Raw genomic sequence first — 24099 nt, 5'->3', positions numbered from 1 at the left:
ATACTTAATGTATCAAATAATGAGACTAAGTTTGATACTGGCATGTCTCGCCCATTTGAATTAAACTGTCCTGATGCAATTTGTGGAGGCTCCCGTTGATCTTTGCTGATATTGTCTTGTGAACCAGTTGGAGAGGATTTTTGGTGAATGGAAAGACAAGGCTGTAACCTGGCACAGACTTAAGACTTCTAGTTCAGCATCATCTTCACATCAGAATTTCTCAGAAAGGAACTGCATATGATCTTGTGATCAGTGATTTTTAAAGTGTGAAGATGTCACACCCTCTAAAGGTGACTGAGCCAATAAGGAGTTGTTCCTTTGGAGGGAACTTTTACCACTCTTTATACTCTAGCAGGATATTAGCATAAGACATTGGATTGGGGGTTTGAGAGAAGAACCTTCTAGATTCTTATAATACTAATGTGTCACAGAGTTAGCAAAATGTAATGCAAATTAACAAATCGAGAACAAAGATTGGAGTTAGAGACCAAACATACTACCCATGTGATTTTAGTTAACCATAGTATGCAACTCTGAAACATTAATACAAAAGAGTTCAAAGAAGAGAATTAATACATAGGCCAAACCCCATAAAAAGAAAATCATGAGAAGGGAAAATTGGATACATGTTTATACATTTCTCAAGTGGTTATATATAGAATATACACTGATCAGGCATAACATTTTGATCACCTTCCTAATATTGTGATGGTCCCCCTTTTGCTGCCAAAACAGCCCTGACCCATCAAGGCATGGACTCCACTAGACCCCTGAAGGTGTGCTGTGGTATCTGGCACCAAGATATTAGCAGCAGATCCTTTAAGTCCTGTAAGTTGCAAGGTTGGGCCTCCATGGATCGGACTTGTTTGTTCAGCACATCCCACAGATGCTCAATTGGATTGAGATCTGGGGAATTTGGAGGCCAAGTCAACACCTCAAACTTGTTGTTGTGCTCCTCAAACCATTCCTGAACCATTTTTTTTTGTGGCAGGGCGCATTATCCTGCTGAAAGTGGCCACAGCCACCAGGGAATAACGTTTCCATGAAAGGGTGTACATGGTCTGCAACAATGCTTAGGTAGATGGTACGTGTCAAAGTAACATTCACATGGATGGCAGCACCCAAGTTTTCCCAGCAGAACTTTGCCCAAAGCATCACACTGCCTCCGCCGGATTGCCTTCTTCCCATAGTGCATCCTGGTGCCATGTGTTCCCCAGGTAAGCGATGCACACGCACCTGGCCATCCACATGATGTAAAAGAAAATGTGATTCATCAGACCAGGCCACCTTCTTCCATTGCTCCGTGGTCCAGTTCTGATGCTCAAGTGCCCACTGTTGGCGCTTTTGGCAGTGGACAGAGGTCAGCATGGGCACCCTGACTGGTCTCCCTGCTAGAAATTTTACGTTCCCAGAACATTCTCAGAACGTCCCCACTGGTGTTAAGGACGTTGCCTAGTAACGTTCCCAGTACGTTCAGAGACGGTCACGATGTGGAGTTCTTTTAAGGGCTGGGGGACATTATTTGGCTGCCCTTCACAGAACATTCAGGACGTTCTCTGGGACGTTCTATGGTTTAGGGAGCCATATTTTATTTGTGATGTTCCCAGAATGTCCCTGCTGCCCTTGTCAAAAAATTTAATTGAAAATTAGAGCTAATAACCAAACTCATCTGATCAGAATTCAGGACGTTCTGGGAATGTTTAGAGGACTATTACTATAGGACGTTCTGTTAACTTCCCATATGTCCTCATTGTAACGTTTTCGCGTGACCATAAAATAACCAAATAGAATGTCCCCCTAAACTCATATTGGTAACGTTATTAAATGACCAACAGAGGACCGTGTGGGAACGTTCTGTTAATGTCCCAAATGCCCTCTTTGTAACGTTCTTATGTAACCATAAAATAACCAAAATGGAATGTCCCCCTAAAGTCATATAAGGAACCTTGAACTGCAGCACTTTCATTACCAAAAGAGGACGTTTTAGGAACGTCTATAATGTTCTGTAAAGGTTCAGAATTTTCGTCACCTTTAGAGAACTTTTAGGGAACATTGCGCAAGGTCATGAGAACGTCGCCTTCTATGTGGGCCTGCAGCTATGCAGCCCCATACGCAACAAACTGCGATGCACTGTGTATTCTGACACCTTTCTATCAGACCCAGCATTAACTTCTCGAGCAATTTGAGCTACAGTAGCTCGTCTGTTGGATCGGACCACACGGGCCAGCCTTCACTCCCCACGTGCATCAATGAGCCTTGGCCGCCCATGACCCTGTCGCCAGTTCACCACTGTTCCTTCCTTGGACTACTTGTGATAGATACTGACCACTGCAGACCGGGAACACCCCACAAGAGCTGCAGTTTTGGAGATGCTCTGACCCAGTCGTCTAACCACCACAATTTGGTCCTTGTCAAACTCGCTCATATCCTAATGCTTGCCCATTTTTCCTGCTTCTAACATATCAACTTTGAGAACAAAATGTTCACTTGCTGCCTAATATATCCCACCCACTAACAGATGTCGTGATGAAGAGATATTCAGTGTTTTATTCACTTCACCTGTCAGTAGTCATAATGTTATGCCTGATCGGTGTATAGGATTAAAAGGGTTTATTTGTCCTTCTCAACAAGAATTAAGTGAGAGTCACAACTCTCTGCAAATTCCTTATGGTCGTAAACAGTCCTATCAGTCTTCATGTATCCTGTAACCAGACACCTGGTTCTGCCTGTGTGTTAGCTTCATTTGGGATGTTAGTTGCAGTTCTGGGGGGAGGGGTTCACAGAACTTTGTTGGGAAAGTGATTTTTCTTGATTATTCATTAAATATCATGAATAATTGTGTGTCTGATTGGTCCAGACGCTACACAACTGACAACCAATCGTGTGCCTTATATTCACATGCTTTGGGCAGACATAGAAACACAGTGCGATGTATATAAACAGTCGTTTCTGCGTATGATAGGAAAAATGTCAAACAGCAATGGAAAACGCAATAATTGGAATAAGGAAGAGACCGTTTCATTTTTACCTTTATAGTTCGAAAAGTTCACTCAGAAAAACTTGATGTTACAGTCAGCAATGTGTAATATGATGTGTAATATGATGCTAAAGCCATTATGTAAACAGGTCACGTGCTGCATTTGTCCAGTCAGTAACACCGACACCGCGAATATTCAAATAAGGACTTTAACCCAGGGTTTAGAAATGTGCAATGTGAAACAGCAGCTTATAAATACACAGGATTAACTGTTAACCCCAAGTATATTATAAGCAGTGTGAAACGTGAATAAAGATAACCCAGACTTCCATTTACCTGGGGTTTAGAGTGACCCAGGGTTAACTATTTCAAGTGTGAAAAGCCCTATTTTGTACCAGCCCGGAGTGTCCCGGAAAAACAGAGAGACCTCCCGCAACGGACCAGAGATGACACCCATGCCCACCACGGAATCTGAGCCACGAGTCAGTGCCCGTCATGGACCACAAGCTTGAGCCCCAGCCATGTGCAGAGTTAGAGCCAACCACAGAGTCCACCCCGGAGCCAGAGCCAGTCGCCGCACCCGTCCCGAGTCAGGTTCAGTGAAACAGTTCTTTGATGAGCCAGTTGAGGAGAGCTGGCTCATCAATTTCACTGTCTCTCTCCAGCCCACTACACTCAACATCATGGATGACCGACCCACCCAATATCCTGCCCAACCCTTTTGTCACCATCATCTCCACTGACTCCATTTAATTCCCCAGACTTACCTGCCCCACTGGTGTCTCATAGCTCCTCGACTCCGCCCTCGCCGCTAATTTCTTCGCCTTGGCTACTCTGTCATTTAACTGACGAGTGTCTCCTAAAAAAAAAAAAAAAAACCACTAAAAAAAGAGGAACTTGTTACAAGGTTTCTTAGTAAATGCAGGTTCTGTAATTGCCAGCAAATGCGTGTCTAAATATGTAACTGACGTAATATACGTTTACATTTACAACAATGCATTTGGAACCTTAAAATGTGTCATCTGTCGTTTAACTGACGAGTGTTTTTTTGGAAAAAAAGAAAAGAAAAAAAAAGTAAAAGAGGAACTGTTACAAAGTTTCTTAGTAATTGCCAGTTTTCTTAGTAATTGCCATCAAATGTGTGTGTCTAAACGTGTAACTGACACAACATTCATTTATATTTACAACAATGCACTTGGAACCTTAAAATCTGTCATTTAATTTGACTAGTGGCTGAAGTCTCCTGTTAGCACAATAAAACTGGGTGAAAAAAAAAATAAAATAAAAAAATAGGCTACTTGCACTAATTATCTAGTCACAATCTTTATTTAAAATCTAAATTTCAAATTACGAATTACTAGAATGTTTAATGAACATTACAATAATGATCCAATTTACCTTTTTGCATTTTATATACAAAAGACAAAAGACCAAAAGGGCTGGGGGACATTATTTGGTAACCTCACAAAAATAGAATGTCCCCCTAAACTCATATTGGTAACGTTATTAAATGACCAACAGAGGACCATGTGGGAACGTTTTGTTAATGTCCCAGATGTCCTCTTTGTAACGTTCTTATGTGACCATAAAATAACCAAAATGGAACGTCAATGGAAAAAAAAATAGGCTACTTGCACTAATTATCTAGTCACAATCTTTATTTAAAAATTTAAATTTCAAATTACGAATTAATTGAATGTTTAATGAACATTACAATAATGCTCCAATTCACCTTTTTGCATTTTATATACAAAAGACTGTCTATACATCATGCATTTTGCTTTTAAGTTATCACATGAAAACATAACACTAAAGTGAAAAAAGAAAAAATAACAGCAAAATTATAAAAAATTGAAATGACTGAATCGCTGTGAAAAGCAACTGTAAAATAAAATCTTTTTTGTTTTTGTTATATTCACAAATGCAAATTATGCATTATGCATATTTTTTTTTTCATGACTTGGAACCACATGATATTATTAGTATAAGTAAATTAGTAAATATTACTAACTTTTTCTAAGCTGATAGTATCCAACAAAAGATAAAAAAAGCAACGGTATTCCATCATGCTGATTTTAAACTTTGGCAGGAGTTTATCACAAATCATTGAACATTTAAAAACAATAGAGAGAGAGAGAGAGAGAGAGAGAGAGAGAGAGAAACAGGAATCATGAATAAGAGTTAGATGACTTGCTGACTTTGATTTGATGACTTTTGAAAAGAAATAATTACAATATTATTAGAATAGTAATAAAAAGACTGAATAAATGAGGAGATCCTATTTTCACTACACTGAGTGCATTTGTTGTGGCTGAAAAAACACTTGATTTCCCTGCATATATTACTATCAAATTCACTGTGTGATACAGCATCCAGCAAATAAATAAGGCCACAATTACAGCCAACATGATGCGAAACGCTGTCCAGTGAAGGTTTTGTAAAGGTTGGGGTGTGCCCTTCACTACCTTTTAGGGGAATCACTCTTACACTTGGAAATGACTTGGCAGGAGGAAAAGTTATGCCTGTCCCTGCTGAAAAATCCAGCATAAACCAGCATGAAATCCATGAATCCATGAAATCAACTGCAAATAAAATAAATATCTCACAAGAGGATATTTATTTTATTTGCAGTTGATTTCATCCAAGGCTGAGTGGCTGTAAGTCAGCTGTAGTTGTTGTAGGTGTCATCAGTAATGCTCAGTCATCACTTGTAGAGTGAATCTACTGTATTCCATTAACTGCAACATTGCTTCAGTGTTACTTTTACTCTCTACAGATTGGTACCATATGAAAACTGAGCAGTGTTTGTTTAACTCTGAGGATTTGACTGTGTACCAGTAAATATGTAACCAGCAACTATGATCACACAAGAAACGTGATATGTAACACATAAGCAAGTTTTGTTTGGTCTTGTTGGGATCATAACAGTACCCAAAAAACATATGCTCATCCACCAGCACAACAGCATCCCAAGCTGGTCCAAGCATGCAAAACATACCTTATGCTGGTCCACCAGCACACCAGTATGGGAACCAGCAATCCAGCAACCAGTATCCCATGCTGGGTTTCAGCAAACCAGCAACCAGTATCCTATGCTGGGATCCAGCAAACCAGCAACCAGCATCCCATGCTGGTCCCAGCATGCAAAACATACCTTATGCTGGTGACCAGCAACGCTGGATTTTTCAGCAGGGGTTTTAGAAGTCTTAGACAGTCCCACTGTCTTCCTCGCCAAATGTCTTAACTGAAACTTATCCCAAGGTATTCTCAGCACATGCTGTTATGCGAACACAGTTGCGTAGGTCAGGCAATGAAATGGCCTTATCTGGTTCTTTAATGGCTCTTGTGTTTGCAGGCAAATTGCCTTCTCCTCCGTCTGCCTCCATTTTCTGACCAAAAGCTCAGTCAACTTTAGCATCTGAGGGTACAGAAAGTACATCATCTAGCCTGGATGCTTTATCATTAGCTGTCACTCGAGACCAAAGGAGTGCCGCACAACAAATATTTTCCATTTTGAGTACATTTTTACTTCTCCTGTAAACCTTGAAGTTGCAAAGGAGAAAAGGGTTGCTTATTTTGTAGAAGATGGTTTGCTTATGCAAAAGTGGCGCCTTAGCAATGTTACAGATTTAGACTAGAGTGCTGTTTATCAGATTGTTGTGCCTAATATCTATCGACCGCAGGTGCTGTGTCTGGCCAATGACCATCATTTCTCTGTTCATTTGGGAGTAACAAAAACTTATAACCAAATACTCAGGCATTTCTTCTAGCCCGGTTTAAAAAATTTGTAGTTGAGTATTGCCGTACATGCCACACCTGCCAAATGACCGGAAAGCCGAATCAGGTGATTCCCCCAGCTCCGCTTGTACCCATTCCTGTGATCGGTGAACCGTTTGAACATGTTCTTGTTGTTTGTGTTGGTCCTAGGGCTGCCCGATTATGACAAAAATCATAATTGTTGATTATTCCCTTGAAATTGTAATTGCGATTATTAATTATGATTACCATATTACATTGAATGATGTTTTGAATAGCTTTATACCATTGTTTGAAGCAACTGGATGCCAAATTTTTATGTAAAAAAAAAAAAACATGCTGAAAACATTCTTCCTAAAAAATATTTATTGCTTTTCTATAGCATTAAGCCTCAAATGTCAACTATACATTCTGTATGGTTTGGTTTCTTCTTTAAATAAAAAAAAAAAAGTAAACATATGCATGTAATAATAAAAATAGGAACTAGCCACCAGAGTGGTTCCCCAAGAACTAATGTTCCCTTAGGGCCATTTTCCTGGTTGCATTCGCACCGCCAGTAGGAACTCTGAAGTGAAGTAAATTGCACTTGTTATGACTTTTATTTTGACGGCACTGAGAACAGCTCAGCCAGAGCCTGAGCACACAGTGCTCGCATTATCTGTCTTCATTAGTTTATGATCTGTTTAATAGTCTGTCTAATATGTTATTAGAAAGAACTGTTATACAAAGAAAGTAGACAGTATATGAAAAATACTAGCTTTTGCCATGTGGTTGATGCCCAATGTGGCTAGCTAAGCAGAAATACATAATCATGTTTTGCTCGGTCTGCTCAAAGCCACACTGAATTTTCTTCTTAGCGTAAGGTTGAGTGGTCCATCTATCACTGTTTTCCATGTTTGTAGAGTTAGTTCGTGGAGTAAGTATATAGGCTGCGTACACAACTTTTTAAAATATTTTCTCTACGTTTGGTCTCCTCAAAGTTGTGCAAACCGACCAAGGAACAAATTTTCTTTCTAAACTGTTGGCATATCCCATTGACGTTCAGGTGCATATCAACCCAGGCAAGTCAGGTGGCCTTGGAAAAGTTCCACCAAACCTTAAAGTCCATGCTGAGAAAATATTGTATGGACACAGAGAAAGACTGGGATGAAGGTGTGCCATTAGTTTTATTTGCAGTTCGTGAGACAGTACAAGAATCGCTGGGTTTTAGTCAAGCCGAGTTGGTAAGTTGGCATTTGGTCACATGGTAAGGGGACCTTTGAAAGTTTGAAAGACAACATCTTAACGCCTGTTTCACACTTACTCCGTATGCAGTGCATATGCTGTGCGTTGCAGTATGTATTTGATGCAGGAGCAGCACGTGCTATTGTGCTTTCACATATGCCGTGTTTGCAGTGCGCAACTGATCCGTGGCTATATATTACAAACACAACATTTACTTATTTTTATTTCAAATCCAAAAGTTGCTACTGAACATGTCTTGTCAGCATTGTGATTCTCTTTGTAAAGGCTACACTCTTTCATAGATGTCACTTTTAAATGCGGTACATTTATTCAATTCATTGATGGATACTTAAAAATAAAGGGGACTTTAGGCTACTTTACTTTTGTACACATTGCCATGTCACTTACATGCAATGTGAAAGCTCTAACCTGTTAACATAGGTACAGAAAAAAATACACACTGCATACACACTGCAAACGGAGTATGTGTGAAACAGGCGTAAAAACCGAATCTATTCCAAGGTGTAATATTGGATTTTGTAAGCCGTTTTCGGGAGCGCACTGTGCTTGCTCTCTCACCAGAGAATCTCTCGCCATGGTGCAAAAGGGCATGAAGAGACGATGCAGTTGTCTTTTACTCTCTCTCTACCACGGTCTCTCACATTTACATACATTCACATACTGCCGTCTAGCAGCTACACACATGCAATTCCTATCACAACATCCCCCTCTTTTTCTTGTAAACATTTTTTTCTACAACAATTCATAAAGCATTAAACACACATTTAATTCTTACATTTTTTTCATTTATTTCATTTTTTTTTTTTTTCCACAATTTTTTCATTCATTTCATTTTTTTTTTTTTTCACTATTTATCATTCATTTCATTTTCTTTCTTTTTTTTCTTTGTCCACCTTTCCCTTTTAAAAGTCAGAGTCCATACTTTTTTCCCCAAACAACTTTGTCCTCACAAATTCAACCTTATAGGAGGATAAGAAACCTTTCCACAATGAGTAACAGTCTTTCCTTCTTGATATTGAACAAGTACATGTTTCTCTTGAGGTGTCTTAGTTTTAGGACTTGTTGTTTCAGGTATTGCAATTAAATGAGACCTATTATGATGATAACTTCCTTGATCAGTCTTTACAGCATAAGATCTTGGTGTTTGTGATGGACCTTCAACTATCCCAGTTGTTTGAGCTGTCCTTATCCACACTTTCTGTCCTGAATCCAACACAAGTAAAATTTTGGCTCTGTGCCTTGTATCAAACCTGCACTTTTGTTGGCTTTTCAAGTGAGCATCCTTTTTCGTGAAGTTTCTTAGATCAGGCCATTTGGAAACAAGTTTTTCAGGTACTGTGGGAGAAGTAGTTCTAATCTGTCTGCCCATTAGAAATTGAGCTGGACTTACACCTTGAGCAAAAGGAGTAGCTCTGTATGCCAGTAAGGTTGCAAATTCAGTTGAAGCAAATTGAGGTCCATTGTCCATAAAAAGTGTCTCTGGCATTCCAAATCTGACAAAGAAGTCTATCAATTGTGGTAGCTGTTGTCAAAGTAGGCAAATTGGCAACCTCAGTATATCTGGAAAAATAATCCACCACAACAATATACTGAGAATTTTTCTAGTGGAAAATATCAGCTGCAACTTTTTGCCATGGCCTCTGTGGCAACAGGGTGCAGATCAAGGGCTCTATTTTGACTTGTGAAAACTGGGAGCATACTGCAATTACTTGATTGATGAAAAGATCACACTCCCTCTCCACAAGATAATCACACTGTTCCAAGGTCTAAGAGGGGCATGAGAAAGCATATCCACTGTGACCAGCTGTTTCCCTGGAACATGTTCAATAGAATAATTGAATCTGAGAAGTCTCAAATGAAAACCCTCTTTCCAGTCCGACACATCAATGTGAAATGCCCCTTCCTTTTACATTGTCTACATTCAGCTTCTCTAGTTGAACAAAATTTCCATGAATGAGCTTCTCTTCCACATCTTTTACAGACATTTTGAGGCATTTTCTGTGTTGACAATTTAGACATTTTTGAATAACTCTGTTGCTTAGACAAGCAACATCTTTCAGCAACATTGCTCAAAAATTTGCCCCGTGTGTCATTACCTTTACAGAACACTCCAGACTGTGCAGAGAGCTTTATTTCGTTTAAGTAACGTGACTGACAATACAAAAGATGTGCTTTACCGACATTACTGAAAATTCCATTGAGTGAGACTTATGCTATTTGTGCAACGTTAATATTATCCCATCCTGAGGTGAAGTAGCGGTAGTCTTTAAAAACACGTGCTTTTAAATGCCTTGAGATCTTCGCTGGTGGATTGTGGACGAGGTAAATGTAATGTCAGCAAACATCAAATTAGGCAAGTTTTTACTAGACTTTGGTGGAGTCAGCAGTTCGCTTGACAGTAAAAAAAAAAAAAAAAAAAAAAAAAAAAAAAAAAAGGGATCTAATCCTAAAATATCTATTTTCTTTAAATACCGTTGCTTTCATCGGTGGTGAGGTGTGCTATTTTGGTGTGTGACATATTTCTGATCACCAAGGATACGCTACGCACAGGTCATAAAAAAGTCTCGTGTCTGAAACCCATATCTTAGCAACAGTGCCTTTAATTGAATTCTAGCAGACTCTGGCAGCCAGTGTGAAGACTTAGAGCAAAAGGCATGTGAGAGATTTTGAACAATGATAAGATAAGGAATTCTTAATCAAGGTAGCGCTATATTTAATTTTTGGCAGGAGTAAAAATGAGGTTGTAAGGATGCGTTCAATCGATTTGTAGGCTACTGTTGATTAACAATACAATATCAACTGTTCTGCTGAAGAAACGTCTTTCCGAGAGAGAGAGAGAGAGAGAGAGAGAGAGAGAGAGAGAGAGAGAGAGAGAGAGAGAGAGAGAGAGAGAGAGAGAGAGAGAACTTCAAGTAGACAAAAACTCCATAAAAGAGTTGTGAAAATTATGTAAATTATAATTATTGTTACATACAGAGGAGGTCGGAGACACAGGTAAGGTTTATGATGTTTATTTGAGACAACCAGAGCAGTGAGCAGGTGAGTGAAGCCAGATAGAGTTTGTGATGATCGATGACAGAGATACTGATACTTGGTTTCTTCTAGGAGTCGTGGGTGGCGGATGGTCCTTGGAGCTGAAGACACACAGAGACACTCACGGAAGACAGGAGAACACAGAGGATCTAGGAAGCACACTGGAGACAGGTAAGTAGTTGATCGAGGAGTCCGTAAGGTAAGCATTAGGGTAAGTATGCGTTAACGAGACCGGACAATGACTGTGTGGCTGTGAGTGTCTCTTATAGTGCTGCTGATAGGGGTGGTGATGAATGTCAGGTGTGCGTGATCAGAACTCTGGTGAAGGAGTGCGTCGTGATTGGGTGAGTGGAGAGCCTGGCGTGTCTGTGACAATTATATCAATTTGTTTTTGCAAATGTAATTTTAATATATTTTATTTTTTGTACAGTTATTATATATTTGCATGCACTATGATTAATCATTTTCATCATGTGTGTCCTCATTAAAAATAAATACATACATACATACAAACAAAACAGAATAATAGAAAACTGGTGGGATGCCAGTTTGTGATGGACCAGTGTTGTCCACCAGAGCGCACTCTTGCGTCATTCTCTCGGTCATGGCAACCGCGTTTTCATTGACTCCTTCCCTGCATAGATCGCACCCAGAACGAACGGAGACACGCCAAAACACGGGCAGATTCATGAGGAATCAGCCGAAGCCTCTGCATTCATGACATCCTTCTAAAGGCTTTTCACTGAAGGAGATCTAGAGGAGAGATTTGAATGTTCGCTGCTGATCGGATGTTCAGCTGACTGTGATTGCAGGAACATTGTGCGACCATCATCATGGCTCCGTCTGAATTATATAGGCTACAAAGTTAAACTTACACACTCAGCATTTAATCGTGTTGACATCAAATGCTGATGTCAAAGAGACTGTAAATGCAATGCAAATGTGTTAACGCAATGCCAATGCCTATATCCCAGGTGGAAAAAAAAGTACACTTCTATAATATACTTAAAGTGCTCTATTTTCGTGCACTAATTTTATACTTAATATACTATTCTATATACTTAATGCTATTTTGAGACACCATGAAATATGAACTAAAATGTGCCTTTAATATACTAAGTGTACTATAAGTGGTATCTAAATATATTTTTTTAAATGCAGAGATAATATATTAAAAGCACATTTTAGTTCATATTTCATGGTGTTCTTAAGCAGGCACGTGCACACATAGACATAAAAGGGGGCTTGAGCACCTGCCCTTTTTCTTCCTTGAGAGAAAGTGCCCCTTTTTCACTTCATTCATTCCCGCACGCACGCGCGCCCTGCCCCACCTCGTGTTTCTGCTGGCTGACAACTTTTGGCAACTATGCCCGGGAAAAGACAACAGCTGTCTGGCGATGAGAAGCGAAAAAGAAAAAGCCCTAGCTGAATCCTGTGCATCTCTTTCAGGTAGCCTATGTATGTTCATAAACATATGAAAGTTTCTATTGAAGGGTGAGATTATTTATACGTTTAACGCCGTGTTAATAATTTGACCACCAGCAACGCATCTGCCTGATTTGATACTAATTGCAATTTATGTCATATTATAATTTCAATTATTTTAATGTGCTATGCATTGCGTTTTGAACCATGGTAAAGGTATCTGTAGGACTGTCAATACCAGATGTGGAGCATTCCGCGAATCAACCGCATTTTTAGACATTTTTCTAAGCATGCACGTCACGATTTATTAAAACCATTTAAAAATCATAATACAGCATTTCAATATGCTATCATTCTTAAATCTACGCTTACATACTCAGGAGAATACATCAATAAAAGTTTAAACCCTCTCTCTTAGTGTGCATGTTTTGATGTACACATATTTTGTTGAAGAAATTACAGTGGCTGTAGCATTTCTATCATAAAGAAGTGGCCGAATAGTATTATTATTATTTAACTAATATTCTATTTTTAATAATTATGCTGGTTGGCCAAAAACAAGGATTTTATCGTACTGTGTAACAACAACAATCACCAGGCTTTTGGCGCCCTCTGCAGGCATTTGTTATAATATATATGTACTTATAACATTTCAGGGTGAAAAAACTCTTGATGTGTTTAAATATGCAGATTAGATTGTTTTGTTTAATTTAGAAGAAATCTACAGATGCAAAGAGACGGAGGGTAGTAGGCTTAAAACAAACACCATCTAAATGTGTATTTTGGAAGTTTTCTTTCCATTAGAGTAAAAGAAGACGTAAGCAAAAATAGACCAAAATCTTAAAATTGTCCACTACATGAAAGAAGTATTCCAATAACACCAAACTAATTAAAACGATGTATTGATTTGTGCAAAATAAACAAATTATTAGTGAAACTAGTATGTTCCTCTCCTTGGTGCAGTCATTTATTCTATATAGCTACTTGAATAGTGTTGAAAACATGCACATTTTGTGGCATAGTGTCCTTTGCTGTTGCCTTCTCTTGTGATAAACCTAGTGAATACTAAAAAAGACCATGGTCTCTGTGTGAACTGATTATTTTGTAGAAATCTGTGGAGTATGTAACATTTGCGTGAGTGTGAGGGAATTAAAATTAATTGTTAAGTAAGTCAGAGTTGTGTTAATATATTTAACTTTTTTTTTTTTGTAAATAAATAATTATGAGAAGTGCCCTTTTTTCCCACTTGAGCCCCTGCCCCCCAGAATGTCTGTGCACGTCCCTGTTCTTAAGATTATCTTAAGAAGTAGTTACTAAAGAAGAATTTTTAGTATATTAAGTACAAAATTAGTGCATGAAAACAGAGCACTTTCAGTACATTATAGAAATGTACTTTTTTTTTCACCTGGGATGTCTGAAAGTGGTGGTGTTGTTGATGCTCGTTGCTCACGCGTTGTTGGATTCATAGGGCATGTTGTCATTATTGTCCTCTGATCATTTAAATTAAGTAATTCATCATGCATGCCTTATGTCCGATGAACAACCTATTGTATAATGTTTATACTAAGATATGTGAAATATTAGTCATGTCTTGTGTTTTAGAGCTTTTCCTTTGTCTGCAGAGATTATACGCGATTTGCCCTTTAAATTAACAACCTTAATTATTTGGGATCGCAACATTTTGCAGCGTAAAACAAGGCATTTAATATGAATACAATTAAATGTACATGAAACCCATGAATTGCTAGTTATTTTATTTAGAATAATGCATGCAAAGATGCAGAGGTGGGAGTAAGTCACACATGTGCAAGTCGCAAGTAAGTCTCAAGTCTGCAAGTCCAAGTCAATTTTTTGTGAGAATCAAGCAATTCAAGTCAAGTCGTAGCTTGGGTCAAACAAGTCACTGGCAAGTCATACAAATGTTTGATGATTTAACTGAATTTATATAATAAGTTAAAACTACAGTAGTTATGGCTATGGGAGTTTTATTTGCAACAAAAAAAAAAAAAAAATTGCAATATGCATTTCTACTCAAAAGGTGTCCACATACAGCTGAGTTGTTAATACAATAAAAATCTAAAAAAAAATAAATAAATAAAAAAAATAAAACTACATAGCCTAAAATGTAAATGTAACTGAAATTAGGCCAACATAAAAGCATGAGAAGTATTTAGGTACAGCTGTTTCAATATGCCTCAAACATTGCAGAAGACCTTGAAAAAGTATTAAACAATTCAAGTATCATGGTTTTTATACCACCAAATGGCATTCTTCAACTATGTATCCCCCTTTATGGGACACAAACACATCCTTAAGTTAGATCCTTCCTTTTTAACAAAAGAATAACAACAACAAGAAAAAAACATTAATAATTTAATCACATGAACCTTGCACCTGTTTATCAGGTGGATTGACTATTGTACATTATTAATCTCTCTCTCTCTCTCTCTCTCTCTCTCTCTCTCTCTCTCTCTCTCTCTCTGTGTGTGTGACATTTGGATGACATTTCCTTATAAACAGTGAATAACAATTTAAAATGCATTGCACTTGCAAAAAATTACATTTGATAGAACTTTGTCACTCAATTGTGAGCGATGTGGTTGCATTATCACCCCACCATGGCTGAATACATGTTCAACAGGTGCACTTGATGCAGGGATGGCCATTACTCTTGAACAAAGAGGGGAGGGGAGGGGAGAGGAGGGTGTGCCTGTTCATGGCCCAGAACTGCAAGGAGTTCTGTCCGTCACAAATATCCAAATAGTGGTTCAGCTGAATAAGGGAACTGGAACTTGAATCTCTCTTCTGCTGCTTGCGGTAAGCTGTGAACAGTCCAGACTGATGCTCTGGCTCTGCCACTGTTATTTGATCCTCCTGCTCGTGGGTGGGGGAAGGGACTGGGGTAGCCCTGTATCCCTCCTTGAGAATCAAGTCTGATTAAGCAAAAATAGGAATCACAAAATGTACACGTGTTGAATACTGAGAACAAACAGTACCAACATAACACAAGTTATTGTTAATTTAAAATTAGCACCCATGTACGAGACAGGTAGCTCACGAGACGAGACAAGACACAAGATTGAGTTCATGAGAACGAGACAAGATTTTTACACAGTATTTTTTTTTTTTTTTTTAAGAAATCCTCAATGACGAAATACATGACTAGAAAAATAGTCTGCAGGTGAATTTGAAATGTTTTAACTAATCTCATGTAATGAATGTCATTTCAGTTCTACTTTCTGAGTATGAATTATCATTTGAAGTAAAAGACAACAATACTCAAGTACTATAAAAGGTTTTGCCATAAACTCAACTGACTGGCTTCTCTCCTGTATGATTTCATATAAATCTCTTCAGACCTTAGAACTGTACATGATTTATGAACTTTTGACCTCCTAACTGAACTCCTTTGCACAAATTGATCATAGAAATAAAAACAGTATAAATAAAAATGAATAACAGTTTTCTCATAATCTTATTAAGTGCAAACAATAAGTGCAACCATAATCAAACTACTTTCTCAATATTCAAAGTGCAAATGAAGAGTTGATTTGCAAAAACCGATAAAAAAAAAAATGAAAAAATGAACTGACTGCTGTGCGTTATTCTCCACATATCGCACATTCTGAACCCTAACATTTTGTCCAAAAAGCCGGTATTGTCCACTGTCAAGGCATTGCGAGTTCACGTTTTACCGCAGAAACCGACAAGCGCCCTTGTTGTTTGTGTACAGAAACCATAAACTGTATATAAAAAAACAAAAAAAAAAAATAAAAAAACCCTTCACTCTCTTCTCTGTAGTAACTGAAGCTGCCAGTGTGTCTATATGGCGCTGACATCTTTACTCTCGAGTTTGCGCATAGTAAACTTGAAACCTGAGTCTGCACAGTAGTGAGCACGAAGTGAAGCCGTGATATCAAGGTCCCGCCCAAACTCAGAACAACTCATTATTTCGGTGTGAAATAAACAGTTATGGAAATGTAGAAATTAAAGTTAAAACTCCAGTCACCTACTTAACTCAAGAGAAGCTGTCAATCATGACGTCTCACCGCTGTTTTTATAGCATCAAATAACTAACTAAAACCAAACTTATTTAAAGAACGAACACTTGAATTCACACCAGCATGATAAAAACTACCTAATATGACATAAATTGTCTTTGGAAAAATATTTGAAGTGTAATTATTTGTTTAGTTTGTCTAACTTCCCACTGGAATACATGGAGAGGGTGGGGTTTATGACCTATACTGCATCCAGCCAGCGATCGAGACGCTTTGGCTTCACTTTTAAGTGAAATTCATGTATTGTTTTTATCAGCATTGTGATTAGTTTTTCCTCATTTCAGAGATGTATGTAAAAGTTAAGTTCTGTATATGTACATACAGTACATAAACAAGCATATGTATGTTTATTAAAAATGCTTAAGTAAAACAATTAAAACTAAATGGTTGAATGTAATTAAACATTTTAAAAGTTCAAAGTTTAGCTGTCTAATACAAAGTATACAGAGATGCAATTTTGAATATATGTTTATGTAAGAAATGTAAATAGAATCATTTCTTTTAAGAGTATACCCTATAGTTATACACTGTAAGTTCTTTTGAATGGTGAATTCTTACTTGCTCAGAAAAGACAAATATACCCAGCGATATGCATATTTGTGTAGGAATTGAGGACGAACCAAACAAATGAATCTTCCAGATGATTCGTTCAAACATAACTTCATACAAAACTCATTTCAACACTCCAGATCCCAAATCAACACACAGGACCTAAAATCAGAGAATCCCCCCAGCTAAGTACTTTATGCCCATGCATGCTTCCTAGCTAAGGAAGTACATTGTCAACTTGGGGCAGTAAAAACAAGACAAAGGGCCAAAAGACAACACATTGTGACTCTCAGCTTGAGCCCTACAAAGATAACACCAGAGGTTGTTTGATCCCCGAAACATAGATACAAAACAGACCTTCTTCTTCCGAGTGACCTCTGAGTGACATAGAGTTGAAATCCATAGGAAAACACAGAGACTGCCTTTACATATCAGAAATGCACCTAAAAACAATTCTAAACGGACTCTTAATCAAACATCATTCAACTGCATAATTCTATATTATGTCTAAAACCTATACTTGTGACTATTGTGCTCAGATCACTCACAATTCATGTAATTGTTATAACTATTGAATGGTTGATTGAAAGTGTGCCTTGTTTGGTATAAGTGTAAATCTCTGTTCATAACGTAAATTTCGGCTTGAATAAAATCTGCGTAAAATGTATTGTTTTATTTTTGGAGAAATCATGTCTAAATTGTGCTCTCTGTACTCTCTGAAAGTTAAGAGACTACAGATAACATTTAATTTTTGATGAGGCAGGAGAAAAGCCACCTCTGAAATAAAGATAATACCTAATTGGTCAGAACTCCTCAAAGAGGTTGGACAAACACCTCAATTTAAATATTCAGTACCAAAGAGAATTTAGATGAGATTGCCCACCTCAAAACTTCAAACTTCAGCCACAAGGGAGACTCCACTCCTCCGCCAGCACACCAGAACATGATTGGCTTCCCACGACATCAATTCTGATACGAAAAGACCTGCAGCGAATCAAAGAACCTGGGAAACACCTTTCTCCAAGCCAAGGACGCCGACAAAGAAATCCCCATTTAAAGACACCACCGACAAACGCAAGTAGGCTACCTCCAGATTCTAGCTGAACTAGTCCATTGATATTAAGTCTAATAACTCCGCCTAAGAAGCGGTTGAAGTGTTAGATTAATGATTGATGGTTCGTTCAGATCAGGTCTTATGAAGTGCATATATTGTTAGAAAACTTGATTTCATCACTTCACTCTCTTAAAACTCATTCTTTCCTTACTTCCTTTCTTTCTGCAACTTGTGTGAATGTGTGTGTGCATGTGTTTGTGTTAGATATTAGTTTGTGTTAGAATAATCAATAAAGTCTCATTTATATTTTTAAAGAGAAGTGTCTTGTGTTATGTGCTTATGAATCTAATGTCAAACTGCCGATCTGTGTTACCTTGCTAATAAATAGTGTTTTCATGATAGTTGGATATTCATATCTGCTACAGAGCTTATAGTTACGGCCTGTGCAAATGAACGCTGGATGATTCAGTTGCTCAGTCGTAAAATAAGTGACTCATTTAAAGTTCCCTATAAATAAATTAATTAATTTCTTTTGAGCTAATTTGCTTACATTTGTTTATTGGTTGTAAAATAGCCTATATACTTATTTTATTCAGCATTGCAAGGGTTTTATTTGCATCATCCACTCACAAAATAATTCTTATGCAATTTGGGCTAGGGTGCGATATTTATCATCTACGATAATATTGTTGTTTTATTGATATACGAGCTGACATTGCCATAGGGCCAATGAGAATTGAATTAGAGAGCTCTGCAGTTGTATTCTTACTAGTAACAATTGAATTAGAGAGCTATTATTTGATAATAACTGTTACTTGTAAGAAATGAACTGTTTATCTAATTCATAGTAAGAATGCAATTGCAGAGCACTCTAATTGAATTAGAGAGCTCTCTAATAATTGTTACTAGTAAGAATTAAACTGTTTTAATTCTTACTAGTAAAAATGCAATTACAACGAGTAACGCTGGAAACTTCTTAGCTAAAACAGCTTGGCATAGTCGTGATTAAAAAAGAGGAAGCGGTCAGTTTTCTTAGTGATTGCCATTTGCTAGCAAATGTGTATGGAAGCTTGTTTCTGCCACTGAATAATAAATAAAAAAGGTATTGCGACTTTTATCTCACAATTCTGACGTTTTTCTTCAAAAAAGTTTTCGAGGAAAAAAAAGTCAGAACGTGAGTTTATATCACGCAATTCTGACTTTTTTTTTTCCTCACAATTGCAAGATATAAATTCACAGTTGCAGGTTATCTAGTCAGAATTGCGTAATATAAACTCACGTTCTGACTTTTTTTTCTCGAAAACATTTTTGATTTTGTTATCAAAGGTTACAAAGGGCTTGTTCGAGATGCACCGGCGCTGCACACAACGATGGGTGTATGACATCAAAGTAGGCTACTGCAAGAGCGATTCAAAAGAATAGGCTTGTTCGAGATGCATCGGCGCTGCGCAGACTGATCGGCGTATGACATCGAAGTACCACGAGAGCGATTCAAAAGCATAAGGAGTCGTATGCTCTCTAAACGCTCTCGCGGTACTTTGATGTCTTTGCCGATCAGTCTGCGCAGCGCCGATGCATCTCGAACAATCCTCTTATTCACAAGGGGAGCACAAGGTAAGATCACATGAGGGAACAAGGAATCACATGGCAAGACAGGAAACATGACTGTGACTTAACTGCGTAATAAGACATGAAACATGAAACAAAAATAGACATGACAGAAAGCCATATGCTTTGGCTGCTTGTCCTAAAGAACACTCCTGTCAACACAATTAAACTACTTAGTGAAAAAAAAAAAAAAAAATATTTGCCGTAAATTATGAACAATCTTTATTTACAAATGAAAAAAAAAAACAAACAAACATCAAATTACAAATAAGTGAATTGAATGTTTAATGAACATTACAATAATAGTTAATTTTAAATTTCATTCTTTTTGCATTTTATATATAAAACACTGTTTTTACATCATGCAATTCACTTTTAAGTTATCACAAGATAACCACATAATGCTAAAGTGAAAAAATAAAAAGTAACAGCAAAAATATCAAATGACTGAATCACTGTGATAAGCAAAAGTAAAATCAATTCTGCTTTTGATATACACACAAATGCAACCTGTAAATTATGCATATTAATTTTTTTAATTAATAATATGTAATTATTTTTGTGCCAATAAAAATTAACATAACGTTTTAAGAAACTAATGAAAATATGAATTGAAACTGAATAAAATGTCTTTGAAACTGACAAAAAAAAATAAAATAAAAATAAATCGCTGGCAAAATGTTTGACTTCGTTTTTTAATACACTGCATGTTTTGCTAAGAGTTTGTCTTTCTTTCGCTGATTTGTACTTATAGATGTGTTTCCAGAGTTTTAATTTGCTCCAGAGCAGGTTATGTTCAGAAAGTAAGTTGCTATGGCTACTTACATACTTGCTTACTCTTAAACATACCCAGGTATGTCACATAACCTGCTTTCTGGAATATCCTCCAGGTCAAGAAGCTGTCAATCAAAAACTCAGTAGCTAGTGAGAACACGCCCCCGTGAGAGATTTGTGCCAGAATGGCGCAAAAGCACAAACTAAAACTCTGGAAACACATTTGAATGTACAGATCAGTGAAAGAAATAGGAGAAAACGGTTAGCAAAACATGCAGTGTATTAAAAACAAAGTCAAACATTTTGCCTGTGATTTATTTATTTTTTCAGTTTCAAAGATATTTTATTCAGTTTCAATTTATATTTTCATTAGCTTTTTTGAAAAGTTACATTAATTTTTATTGGGACAGGTAATTATATATAATAAAAGTATAATAAAGTAATAAAAAAAAAATTGAAAAGACTGAATAAATGAGTTCATATCTTCCTTACACTGAGTGCATTTGTTGTGTCTGGGTGGAACGTGACACTTGTGTCCCCTCCTCAGAGAAAGCTCTTTCAAAAACATGTCTTAGAGAAAGCTTAACATTGCTTTTAAAATCCTTCCCCATGAAAACATACAGAATGGGGTTCAGGCAGCTGTTGACATACGCCAAAGAAATGGCCAATGGATACACTACCAAAGCCACCAAGAAACTTGATGTCTCCCCGTCATTATCAAATATGATTATCAAATGCACTATGTGATATGGCAACCAGCACAGAAAAAAGGCCACAATAATAGCCAACATGATGCGAAACGCTCGTCCAGAGTTAAAATGACTCCTGCCTAACTTGTGTGCGATGAATCCATAGCATGTTGTGATGCATATGAGAGGAATCAAAAATCCAAACACAAATGTGATGATGCATAACCTTCTATACATTTGTTCTTTTTCAAATTCATATTGCAGGCAGTAGCTTATGCCATCTGTGGAATTCTCTTTTATCATCATAAAAGGCAGACTAAGAATTAAAGCCAGAACCCAGGCTGCTACAGAGGACAGTTGTGCAATTAAAAGGCTGCGATGATTTTTAGCCCAAACTGGGGTAATCACCAGAGTAAACCGATCCAGACTAATTAAGCTCAGGGTGAAAACACTGGCAAACATGGTGATGTGCATAATTAAGGGGACAATCTTGCACATGAAGACAGATCCATTCAGCCCGTTTTCTTCAAGAAAGCTTTCTGCCACAAAGTAAAGAGTGGAAAGGCAACAAAAGAGGTCAGCAATTGCTAGATTGAGAAACCCTACTGTATTAACAGTCCTCTTCATCTTCATTCCAGCAACATACACAACAAAGGCATTTCCAGGAACACCAAGGATCAAGGTCAGGTAGAAGAAGACCTGAGAACTCACTCTCATATAGTTCCACAGATTATCATAAGGAGAATCCAGACATTCGGTTTTATTTTGGTTATTGAAATAACCAATGTGTGAATCGTTATAATCTGTAAACGTCTGGTTCATTTTGCTTGAGTTGATGCTGTCCAAAGTGCTCTGTTTATCCTGTAAATATCACATATTGTCAGTGTCAAACATTTATTGAATTTATTCATTCATTTAGCAGATTCTTTTCTCCAAAGCAACTTATCAATAGGGAAAATGAGCAATTTGACAGTCAACGATATTCAATATTAATAAACAATGAAATTTATATTTAAACAACTACTCAATACATTTAATTCAAAACATTAACTATGCAGTCACATGTATGTCAATGTTAATATGTTCATATGGTTTGAATCATACTCAAGTTTTACATATTAAATATTAATGCCTTACAAAACTTCTTCTCACCTCACCAGCTGCTCTGTACTTGCTAGCTTTTCTTACCCCGCTTACCAATTTAAGGGAGAATCACAAGGAATGGAAGGCAGTCCTACTGACTTCTGAGAAAACTTTTGATGATGCAATCTTCCACATTCTGTGTTTCCTCTTTTAAAGAGTGGTAAAAGAAAATACAAGAGAAGCACAGAGTAATTCCACAATTTGTTTGAAATCTGCCTTACAGAAATTCACAATGTTCATTTTTAATATTATATTGCATACAGTAATGTAATATAGTATATAATATGTATTCATAGATTAAAGAGCTGGCCAAGGATACATTATATAAATTATCAATCAGTCGAGATTTTCAATATACACAGATGAGCCTCTACGTTATGACCACCCCCAGCCAAGAGCAATGAGCTCTCCTGGCAACCGAACAGTGTCACAGGTGCAGTTCACAGAGCAGTATATATACCACCCGAGGACCGGCTTTCAGTCAGTAGAGTTTTTGTGTGTCAAAATGGGTAAAGCTGCAGAGTTATCAGAGTTTGATTGTGATGGCACGGTGCCTCGGAACATTGATCGGTAACACTTTACAATACGAGTGCACTAATATGCATTAATTCATGCTTAACTAATGCACAGATAATCATTTTTTAATGTATGACTCATGAAGAACTAAACCATTAATTAATGATTACTGCATCAGCAACTAATAAAGAGTCTATATAATTATAATAAATAATAATCAAGTAATATATGAATTGTTATTCATTAAATGTGTCATAATGTATTAATTAGTTAATAACATATTTTATTAACCAATAGTGTAAGTTAATGTGTTAATTACCACAGTGGTTTGAAGCCATGTATTTCCAGTTGTCAGCTTTAATTAATCATTAACTAATGATTTGCAAATGTATCATTATGTTATGACTTTACTTGTTGAGGCACATGACTATTAACTAATTGTTAAGCAATATGTCATTATGGTTTTGACATCCACACTAAGTCATGGATTTCAATTTCCAACCATCTACAACCGGGATTCCACTGTACCAGATAAACTGCCACATCCAGAACCTTGTTCTTCATGGCACAGGAATGTGTCAGGTTAAGCTTGAGGTCTAGGATTCAAAGGTAGAACACTGAGAACATGTGGCCCGGCACTGCTATTTCGTAACACTGTGTCAAGACCGGACAAAGACAATAGAACCCATTATAATAATCAGTAATAGTGATGCTACACTGGATGCGGCACGGCGCAACACAACACATCAAAGCTTCACTTCTGTTATGAAGGACAAATGGACTGGCAATGGTCTGTCATGTCCAGTGTAAACAGCTGTTCCAGTTAAAACAGTGTAACATCAATCTGTAGTCCAGATTCTGGTGTGCTGATATTTATGTCCAGCCCAACTTACCCATCCTTCAAACACATTCTCTGACATAACATTCACTGTATGTGCAAGTTTCAAAACCCATAAATGACATATAACTTAACAATTAGTTAATAGTCATGTGCCTCAACAAGTAAAGTCATAACATAATGATACATTTTCAAATCATTAGTTAATGATTAATTAAAGCAGACAACTGGAAGTTGAAGTACATGGCTTCAACCCATTGTGGTAGTTAACACATTAATTTACACTTTTAGTTAATATATGTTATTAAGGAATTAATACATCATGACACATTTAATTAGTAGCATTTCATATATTACTTAATCTATTAATCATATAGACTCTTTATTAGTTGCTGATGCAGTAATGGTTTAGTTCTTCATGAGTCATACAT

At 37.1% G+C, this 24099-nt stretch overlaps 1 protein-coding gene across 1 annotated transcript; it reads right to left on the bottom strand.

The window, feature by feature from the left end:
* Positions 1-20347: 20347 nt before the first annotated feature.
* Positions 20348-22453, bottom strand: LOC127499827 (C3a anaphylatoxin chemotactic receptor-like). The gene is made up of 2 exons (XM_051870440.1): positions 22324-22453; positions 20348-22032 (listed from the first exon to the last, which is right to left on the bottom strand). The coding sequence occupies exon 2, from the start codon at positions 21991-21993 to the stop codon at positions 20971-20973; it is 1023 nt and encodes a 340-aa protein (XP_051726400.1). The 5' UTR covers positions 21994-22032; positions 22324-22453; the 3' UTR covers positions 20348-20970.
* Positions 22454-24099: the final 1646 nt, after the last annotated feature.

Source organism: Ctenopharyngodon idella, chromosome 18 (assembly GCF_019924925.1).
Source record: "Ctenopharyngodon idella isolate HZGC_01 chromosome 18, HZGC01, whole genome shotgun sequence".
Lineage (NCBI taxonomy): Eukaryota > Metazoa > Chordata > Actinopteri > Cypriniformes > Xenocyprididae > Ctenopharyngodon > Ctenopharyngodon idella.
This window is presented reverse-complemented; position numbering and strand designations above follow the sequence as displayed.

Excerpts from the sequence above, each read along its gene's own strand:
- LOC127499827 (XM_051870440.1), bottom strand. The coding sequence starts at position 21,993 with ATGAACCAGACGTTTACAGATTATAACGATTCACACATTGGTTATTTC.